Source organism: Scomber scombrus, chromosome 18 (assembly GCF_963691925.1).
Source record: "Scomber scombrus chromosome 18, fScoSco1.1, whole genome shotgun sequence".
Taxonomy (NCBI): domain Eukaryota; kingdom Metazoa; phylum Chordata; class Actinopteri; order Scombriformes; family Scombridae; genus Scomber; species Scomber scombrus.
Window position 1 is genome coordinate 9,180,635 of NC_084987.1, and position 10,322 is coordinate 9,190,956.

Consider the following 10,322-nt stretch of genomic DNA (forward strand, 5'->3'; position numbering starts at 1 on the left):
TGTGGACATGCCAGGCCTCAGCTGTAGTGCCCACACGCTCAAACTGGTAGTAAAGGATGGCCTTGCATCCCAGAGGGGCTGTACTGCACATCATTGCCAAGCTGAAGAGGTGCTAGTCACTTTGGCCACTCTGTCTCTTCCAAGAGGAAGTTGGCCTCCCATGTCATGCCATTGTTCACAAGATGGAATTCAACATTTCACATGCTCAAAAGAATGCAGTAGCAGAAATGAGCACTCACCCTGTATTCTTGGGAGTATAAGCATTTACATGCCTAACTGTTGATGAGTGGGACTTAGTGGGCAAAGTCATTGACACTTTGTCTCCAATAGAAGAAATCACGCTGGAAATGAGTAAATACGATGTTTCTCTCTCATGTATCATACCCACAATTGAAGTACTGCAGCGTTATTTGGAGTCACAGGGTCCAAACACTAGAGGAATCCAAATTCTCAGACAGACCGTGCTGAACAGGCTGAATAGGAGATTTGGAGCCATGGAGGAAAGAAGAGAAGTATCTTTGGCCTGCATATTGGATTGTCGGTACAAGCAGTGCCCTCTGTCATAATCAACAATAAACACTGCCAAAATCTGGTTCCAAGAAGAGGCAGAAAAAGTATTCAGCAGCCACAGCACCAAACCAAGCAGCAGCAACAATGCAACCACCAGCAGAGAAGAGAATCCCACAGGGGAGGGCCAGTCTCAGAGTCTGTTAGACAACCTATATGATGACATGCTGATGAGCCAGCCAGAGCCTTATGAAGGTCTCCTTGAGGAGCTGGAACAGTATTTGAGAGAGCCAGTTCTGGATCGAAAAAAACAGGTTTGTTAAAGAACCTGTAGCTTTTTTTCTAGTATAAACATCAATATTTTATATCCAGAGAAAAAAAGTTATCTTATTTTTATTTTTATGATCAGGTGACCCTCTGCAGTGGCGAAAACAGAGCAGCAGCTGCTTTCTGAAGCTCTGTCCATTGGCCAGGTGGTTCCTAACTTCTCCATCGTCCGCTGTCACCAGTGAGAGGGTTTTTAGTACAATGGTGAACATTTATGATGACAAGAAGAGCTCCCTGACAGGTGTAAATGCTGAGAAGCTATGCTTACTGTTTTACAACCTGCCCCTAATTGACTGGCAGTATTAAAATAGTCAGTAATGGACTGATGATTGACTGACAGAACTGATGTTTATTTATTTATTTATTTATTTATTCTTATGTCATTCTTTATTGAATTTGTCAAAAGTTGACTGAACAGAACAGATTTTTATTTTTCTATTTATTTTACTTGATATAGTCTTTATTAAAATCGTTAGCAACTTTATCTCAGATAACTAATTTTCAATCTTTCTATCTCTACTGGTACAGTTCCCAGAGATTGGGAAATGGCTCATAACATGCTCATCAATCTTAGCTATAGGCCAATATCCAAACAGCCTTACCTGGTAAAGGTCCATGAATGTCTAGTTAATGATAAATTGAAGATCTTTCTGTCTTCCATCTTAAGTCTGCTTCATTATAGTTTTAGGACAGGGCAAAGTACTGGAACTGCTGTTACTCTGGTCCTAAATGACAGATCAGCTTTAGATAAAAAAAAGAAAAAAGAAAAAGCACTGTGCGGGACTTCATTTATCCAAATCATTTGATACTGAAGACCATTTTCTTCTATTGTAGAGGCTACATAATGTTGGATTTGATATCAATGCATTTAAATGATTCAGAAACATCTTATATCAGAGAGACAACAATCTGTTAATCTGGGAAGCTATCATTGAGTTTTTATCCCTCAGGGTTCAATTTTAGGTCCAGTTCTTGTTATGATTTATATCAACAATATTGTTTCATCATTTTCATTTTAGAACCTGGATCTTTAAACTTCTACTTGCAATTGTTTTACATGATTGTATTTTACTTTATATCTTAATTATTACTTTAATCTTTTTTTTTTTTTTACATGACTATATTTTATTTGACATTTTAATCTCAATCTATCAAATTATCTTCCCTAATCAGTTTTTCTCTCCATATTTGCTGTTTTTGTCCTATACCTCAGGCCCTCTGCCCCCTCTGTTTTTATAATTGACTTGATATCATTGTCAATGAGGGTTGCCCCTCAATGATCTCTCAAGTATAAATACAGGTTGAATGATAAATGAATGAATGAATGAATTTGAGAAGATAATTAACTCTTAATCATTATACTCTAGAAGGATGTACATTCGGTATTACTTTAAACATCCAATGGATACGGTAGGCTATCATACTTATAACTTAAATTGCATGTATAACTCATTACTGTATACAGTTTTGTGTGTTAGAGCATGAAGCAAAGAGAGAGCGAGAAACTGCAGGCCCAGATCCAGAATAGGGATGGGCCAATAAAACTGAATAATCAAATAATCATTTGCAGGGACCAACTTCGACCTTTGTGCTATGGCCTATGGTCTTTTTTTTCCACTGAAAAACTTAAACAAGAGTTGAACTATGTAGTCTAGTATGAAGGGTTCATTAAAGGCTACTGGAGAGCAACCATAACCCACCAGGAGGATCATGCCTAAGCTTTTGTTAACCACCTCCACCATGTGTTTAAGTTGAGCCTGACACACGCAGTGAATTTTTATTCCTGCCCTGGCCACTTTGACTCGGTAGCCACTAACTGAATAGAGGGAACATGATGCAGACGAAGTCACACAAAAGTCCAGCGTGAAAAAACTTTAAGAAGGTAAAGGATAATTTTGTCAGGTGTGAAATATGTGAGACAGGGTTGAACTACTGTGACTTCACTTCGACAATGCTGACTCACCTGAAAAGGCTGCTGTGACGCTTATTGATCGAGGAAGATGGACCTTCTAATCACCAAACTAGTAGCCTACGTCAACATTTATAACTATCATCGAAAGTGTGACAAAAGTCTCAGTGAGAAAACTATCGTTGTGTCCAGCGTTGTTTATGACGGGAAGAAAAAAAAATCCACGCTGTTATAAGGGTCTGTAAGCCTTCAAAAAAAAAAGTCTTTTATGTGTTTATGAAGAAATGAAGGCTGTTTATTAGTTAAATAAATACAAGTTGCGCAGTTAAAGCTTGTTTGTTTTTAATAGTGGCAGATTTTTTTAAAGCATGATCTATTTAGCGCTTGTGAATGTGGGCATGCAGTGAATATTCCGTTATTCGTTCTGACCACCCACCAGTTACCCATCCAAGAAAACATGGGCACACGCAAAATAAGGCCGGATCGAAGACAACTGCTGAAGGATGGTGGGGACATAAAGACGTTGCTGGATAAGGTGGAAGAACTGCAACATAATAATTCACAGGTCAGCTGCAAAATAAAACAAATAGACGAATCACTGTGACAAAAAGGAGATTTTGTTGGTGTAAAGTATTGTGTAAGGTGGCGTTAAAGCAACGTTGTCTGCATCCTGCATGTTGTCTTGCAGCTGATTGCTCGGCTACAAAAAAGTGAGATTCACAGTGCGGAACTCAAGACTCAGCTCATGCAGGCCACCAAGGAGATAGATGAGCTCAAAGTAAGTGCTGCTTCACGTACATGTATGATGTTTTTCAAGATTAATTAGCCAAGTATGCCGTGCCATCCTCACAGTGATCACATAGAATAACGAGTGGCACTTCACTTTATTTTAATAATCCTCATTGCACTTACCAAATACATCTTAATAACCTTGTATTTTAAGCACATATATGCTTAACATATGTACACATGTAAACCCTGATGAAAGATTCTATAAATGCTCTTTTTGGTGATTATTTGTGTGTCTACATTTGTGTTTGTAACTTAAAGGAAAATCTACAAGAGTCCTGTTCCCAGGTTAGTGCCTTACAGCAAAGAGAAAGGGAGCAGGAGCTGGACAGGGAGAGTGAGAAGGATAGGGAGCAGCTGAACACCTCCACCCCACAGACGAGTTCAGAGCTGGACCAGAAGATCCAGGAGCTGCAGGATAAGGGGCTGATCAGACTGGGAAGCAGTGCCTCAGGAGCTCTGGACATCCAAGTTGTGCCTGTCACAGTGGTTGAATACGTCCAGGCACCAACATCAGCCTCAGCTGCCCCAGATTATGTCATTGATACTCCCTCCCCAGCATCTATTGTCCCTGCCTCTGCCCCTCCTCCTCCTTCCATTCCCCCTTCTGGTGGTCCAGGTGCCTCTCCTGCTCCTCCTCCACCTCCCCCTTATCCCCTACTTAGTGGTGTACCCCCACTCCTTCCTGGAGCACCAAACACTCAATCCGGTAAGTATGTTGTCTCGGAAGTAAACGCTTGACAGTAGGATTTGATAAATATTGAAAACTGTCATAAAATGGAAGGAATTGAACAGTAAAGATCTTACCTATTTGACCATTCCTCTTCTTTTCCTCACTCTGACTGATTCTCTTCCTCTGCATCATGGCATGGTTCCTCAGGGCTTAAGGGCAAGAAGCCTATTCAGACCAAGTTCAGGATGCCATTTTTTAACTGGCAGGTTTTAAAGCCGAACCAGGTGAAAGGCACCGTCTTTAATGAGCTGGATGATGAGCAGATTTTAGAGGTAAGAATCCTCCATTTTCCACATACACTGTACAAGATAATCTGTAGGGTTTTTTTTATCACCTCTCTGCTTCCTATCTCTGCCTCTTGTTCTGTCTATTTCAGGAGTTGAACATGGATATATTTGAGGAACAGTTTAAGACTAAGGCTCAGGGTAATCCTGGAGGCCAGTTCACTTTGAAGAAGAAGGCTGTCCAGAAGACATCCCTGATTAACACCAACAAGGCAAAGAATCTTGCGATTACTCTACACAAGGGGGGAATGAACCCATCTAAAATCTGCACTGCCATAGAGATGTATGTGCTTGAGGCGGAACTTTTTGAATTATCTTCCTCATAAACAGACCCTCCTGCTCTTCCAGCACCCTTCCTCTCATACACTAACTGGTGTTACTTCTATTTTGCGCAGGTATGACCAGAAGTCTTTGTCTGTAGTCTTCCTTGAATTGCTCAAGCCCTTCATACCATCAGACTTTGAGATGAAGCTGCTGGTTAACTATGAAAACGATGGCCGCCCACTTGAGGATCTGGCTGACGAAGACCAATTTATGTTACGCTTTGGGAAGATTCCTCATCTGAGCCAGCAAATTAACACTCTCACTTTCGTGGGCAACTTCCCGGACACTGTCAAACGACTGCAGCTGGTGAGTATATAAAGTGTATTATAACTTGGACCGGAAGAGAATTGGATTCAACTCCTCAACAGATACATCAAATTTTTAAAATTTTATCCACAGCAATTGGACTCTATCATTTCTGCGTCGATGTCCATCAAGTCTTCAACCAAACTGAAAAAGATCTTAGAAGTAAGTAAGGGAGAATACAACATGTTGATGTATCTTCCAAATGTGTGTTTTTCTATAAGTCATCTCATGTGTTAGATTGTTCTCGCCCATGGCAACTACATGAACAGCAGTAAGAGGGGCTCAGCTTATGGTTTTCGACTGCAGAGTATGGATCTAGTAAGTAGCTTTTGTTTTCACATTTACTTGTTCAGAGTAAGACAACTTGATTAAATGAATATGCTCTGACACTGTCTTTCCTCTTCAGCTCTTGGAGACCAAGTCCACTGACCGCTCGCAGACGCTGCTTCACTTCATCACCAATATCATCCTAGAAAAATATGCCGACTTGGCCAACTTTCACACTGAGCTACACTTTGTGGACGAGGCAGCACTTGGTACATTCACACAGACAGGGCAGTTTTGAAACTTATTATATAATCAGGACTGGTACTAAACTAATTTCTGTTTCTTTGTCAGTGTACCTCGACAGTATTATTCAAGATATCTGCTCATTAGAGAGGGGAATGGAGATGACCAAAGAGGTGCAGGATGACAGCCCAGTGTTGAAGAAATTCATCAAAACCAACAGTAAGAAGCTGGATTCTTTGATGAAACACGGCAAGACAGCCCAGGTCTATAATTCATATCAAACTTACAACGGAGAAAACCACCTTATCACATGCTTTTACATGCACACTTTATGTTATACTCTCGCTCTTTCTGACTCGTTCCAGGAGGCTTACTGCTCTGTGGTGGATTACTTTGGAGAGAACTCAAAAACCACAAATCCCTCAGAGTTTTTCCCGATTTTTGGACGCTTCATAAAGGCCTATAAGGTGAGGATATGTGGTAGGTTTCTGATATTTATCAATTAGGATGTACTACATTGCAAGTTAAACCTTTTGTCAAACACAGAAAGCAGAGGAAGAGATTAAGAAGAAAAAGAAAATGGAGAGTGAGGTCAGAAAGGTAAAAGACTCTCCATCACCCAACAAGGCGGGGCACAAAAGGTAAGACATTTAAGGTCTAGTGATAAAGGAAGGACAGGCATAATGATAAAATATATATCAGACCTTTGTATTGAATGGGGATGTGTGTCAATGTATTTTGTGTTATTTTAAAGATAGAGTTATCTCACAAAAACATTCACAATAAATTATCATATATATTTCATTGTATTTTTAACTATGGGCCTATGATGCCCAAGATGCCTCAGATGGAGCTGAACCAAGGGCAGGTGAAACCCCAGGTACGCGAGGGGAAGGATGGTGCTTTTGAGGACATCATCACAGATACAGTCACATAATGCATGTTAGAGGTGTCACATGGGGATACTTCAAGCAGGTTACATGTTTGATGTGTACATGCTGTTGAAATGAAATTCTTCCTTGATTTCATTATGCTGGTCCTTCCTCTGCCTCAGATTTGAGAAACTCACCATACAGGCAGACGGATGGTCGACGGCCAGCTCAGCGCAAGGAAACTTGGGCCACTTTTGGACAAAGACTCCTTGCAAATTCAACTGGAACCACACTTAAGCATACAGACAAAAGAGCATGCTTCAAAATGTTCTGTATATAAAGTATATCAAAATATATAATAAGCCTCTTGCCATGTTGTGTTGCCTGAAATATCAAATTGGAATTATTTGTCATATTTAATGCAGTCAATTAATTTGATTCCAAATATTGCTGAACATTTTTTTCCAGGTGACATCGCATGTATTTTGTATGATTTAAATTTGTACTGTTATTACCTGTTAAGAAATTAAAAAAAATTAAAAAATCATGAGCATTTTAAATTAAGCTTAATGTCCCTGTAATTTTATATTGTCAACAATATAAGAGTTTTGATCTGATATTGGATGCAACATCCGGGTTGTGTCCACATTTTCTGATGCTAAAGAGATGCAGTTATTTCCTGACAGGGCAACACACAGAAAGTCCGGTCAGAAAGCAAGCTCAGACGCCAAGACTGTACAAAAGAGCTGCACTCTATTGGACACTCAATAACAGCAAATTATGTACAAAAGAAGGCATATAAAACATTTGAACAGTTCATATAATGCAGAAAATTATGCTTGGGGTAATTTAGACATGGTGTCATTACGTATTTGACCAGCAGAGCACTCTTCGAACTCATTGTTCACAGAGCATGAAGTCGAAGCGCGCTCTGCTGGTCAAACTACGTAATGACACCATGTTTAAATCACAATACTGTAAACACGTCTGCAGCACGTGAGGAGGAGTACCATCATAGCCTGCCACATGACAGTAATGAAGTCGAGTGGTGTCTTCGATTAAGTAGGCAATGAGCGTGTGAAATACTGATGACCCCATCATATTCCCTTTTCAATAGGCCTATAACTAATATAACATTAAGTCCATCCCCGACAACATCACTGATGATTCTCACGTTTGTCATGTTAGCAGAGTAGTTAGTCAGCACAGGTAATAAAGGAGAGGTTAGCATCAGAGCAGCTTCAGTCTAATTAGTGTTGATTTCACGCCTTGTTGTGACCTAGTTAATGAGATGCAATGCTGGAAAATACATAAACAACGTCCCCATAATTTACTTTCTGTCACAATGAGCTTATCATACTCGTTAACCACATTAGCTAACTACCTAATCACTTAACTACTTTAATACCTTGTCAGCTAAGTGGATGCTAATGTGTGAGCATATATTCACACCAGGGCTCGCAGTACGTCTTCCAAATGAACAATTTCACAAGTTTCTTCACGATACGATATTATATCGATTCAATGAACAACGATTCGATGTTTGCCAATATCACAAACTCTGTCACAATACGATTTCGATTCGATTCAGGAGGCAGGATCCATATGAGACTATATAACAGCAGATTTAACACAAACACTTCCATTCATATCAAATCACAAAACGCTTCTAAAATATCATTATTTAAATAAAAAATAGACCTCCTGTTCACTTTAAGTGCCACATTTTGATGCTTTAAAAATTTCGCATCCTATAAAAGAAAAAAATGAGTGGTAGATACACGCAGAATAAGAAAGCAGGAGCTGGACCAAATAACAAAATCTGTAAAGGCAATTTAAAAAAAAAAAGTCCGCATGCTGCAGCTCCCAATGCAGGTAGATTGGGATCCACCTGCATTGGGAGCTGCGGATGTGCGTATCTACCACACTTTTTTTTACATCCTATGAAAGAAATCCGAAAAAACATTGAGTCACTATTTTAATACATTAAAGCAGGATTGTTGCTTCTCTTTTAAAACTGCGGTGTCTACCGTGCTGCGGAGGAAAAAACGACACGAGAAAGACGAATAGTACGTGGCACTTTTCAGGTGTTTCTATGTGGCTGGGGTTACAGTAACATGATGTCTGAAGCCACGCCCGCCGATAGGGGGGGACAAACGGGTCTGTTGTCCCGGGCCCAGGTTAGGGGGGGGGGCCAGAACTGGGCCCACATTAAATTATGGAATAATTTTTCAAAATAGGCCTATCTGTGGAAAAGATGTGTAATATTTGAGTTACATAAAAGCTTTTAATTGTTTTCTTCCTAATCGCTCTTGAAATAGTGGTCAAGAACCACCCCACCCCCAACACAAAAATGGTTTGGCCACTGATCAAAATTTGATGTTGTCATGTTCAGTACGCTAAAAATGTCCGGTCAGCCCAAGTCCGGTGCTCAGAAAAGTAAAGAAAAGATAAGAGGAAAATAGAGGCCTTAGAGATTTTCTAAAAAAAAATTTAAAAAAAAGGTGGTGACGGTGAAGCTGGAACTAGTAAAGTCAACGTAGAGCAAGGTAAGAAACAGCGCAGCCAACGTTTACCGGCAGCCTTGTAACGTAACCTAACAGGTCAGCTCTAATGTTAACGTCCATTAGCTTGTATGAAAGCCTGACACACAACACGTTATCTTTGACAGAAACAGTTGAGTTTGGTAGCTCCGTCAGAGAGGAGAGAGATCCAGCTGCAGTCAGGTGACCGAGAGAGTGATGCGGGAGAGCTGCCCCGCGCAGAGAGTCTGAGCAGGATGGATCAGAGACTGATCAGACATTTAATTTCAGCAATTTAGGTAAAGTTAGAAAGAGATTGGCAGATTCGAACTTCAGCGATCAATAGCTCACAAACGAAACATTGTTAAAACATAAAAAAAATGTCTCTTTCCTATCGTAGTAAGGTAGACTATTGACTACAAACTAATTTTCGCCAAAACGAGTCGTCCTACAGGCTGCAGGAAATATATTGCTCTCTATGCGTTGCGGGCGGAGAGGCGAGCGCTTAGGGACCGTTTACGAATTGCAGTACCAAAGCAAAAAATATTCAATATCTCCACTTTTATTCACTGTAGTCTCACCAAATTCACTCCACACATCAACGGTCACCTGATAATCACACTACAACAGTTATTTCATAAAAAATATTTTTGCATATTTTTGGGGAATTTTATTGTGAAAAATCTTCAATATCGTCAATATTATACACTGTATACTCACCAAAATCATGCTACACAACAAGGGTCACCTGATAATCATACTACAACAGTAATTTCAGAAAAAACTTTTTGCATATTTTTGGGGAATTTTATTGTGAAAAATCATCAATAGCGTTAATATTATACACTGTATACTCACCAAAATCATGCTACACAACAATGGTCACCTGATAATCATACTACAACAGTTATTTCAGGAAAAAAACAATTGCATATTTTTGGGGAATTTTATTTTGAAATATCGTCAATAGCGTTAATATTATACACTGTAGGATGACCAAAATCATGATACACAACAAGGGTCACCTGATAATCATACTACAACAGTCATTTCATAAAAAAAAAAATGTTTGAATATTTTTGGGGAATTTTATTGTGAAAAATCGTCAATAGCGTTAATATTATACACTGTATACTCACCAAAATCATGCTACACAACAATGGTCACCTGATAATCATACTACAACAGTGATTTCAGGGGGAAAAAAAGTTTGCATATTTTTGGGGAATTTTATTGTGA

The 10,322-nt window shown here is 39.5% G+C and overlaps 1 protein-coding gene across 1 annotated transcript; it reads left to right on the forward strand.

Moving 5' to 3' along the window:
• Positions 1 to 3,257: 3,257 nt before the first annotated feature.
• LOC133999329 (formin-like protein 1) lies at positions 3,258 to 6,901 on the forward strand (the record flags this gene model as incomplete). Its single annotated transcript, XM_062438521.1, has 14 exons — positions 3,258 to 3,308; positions 3,432 to 3,521; positions 3,794 to 4,241; positions 4,413 to 4,537; positions 4,642 to 4,832; positions 4,945 to 5,179; positions 5,273 to 5,341; positions 5,417 to 5,497; positions 5,586 to 5,715; positions 5,798 to 5,952; positions 6,055 to 6,156; positions 6,236 to 6,330; positions 6,503 to 6,609; positions 6,741 to 6,901. Coding segments are annotated over 14 exons (2,040 nt in total), but the record flags the coding sequence as incomplete, so codon positions are not given.
• Between the last annotated feature and the right edge of the window lie 3,421 nt (positions 6,902 to 10,322).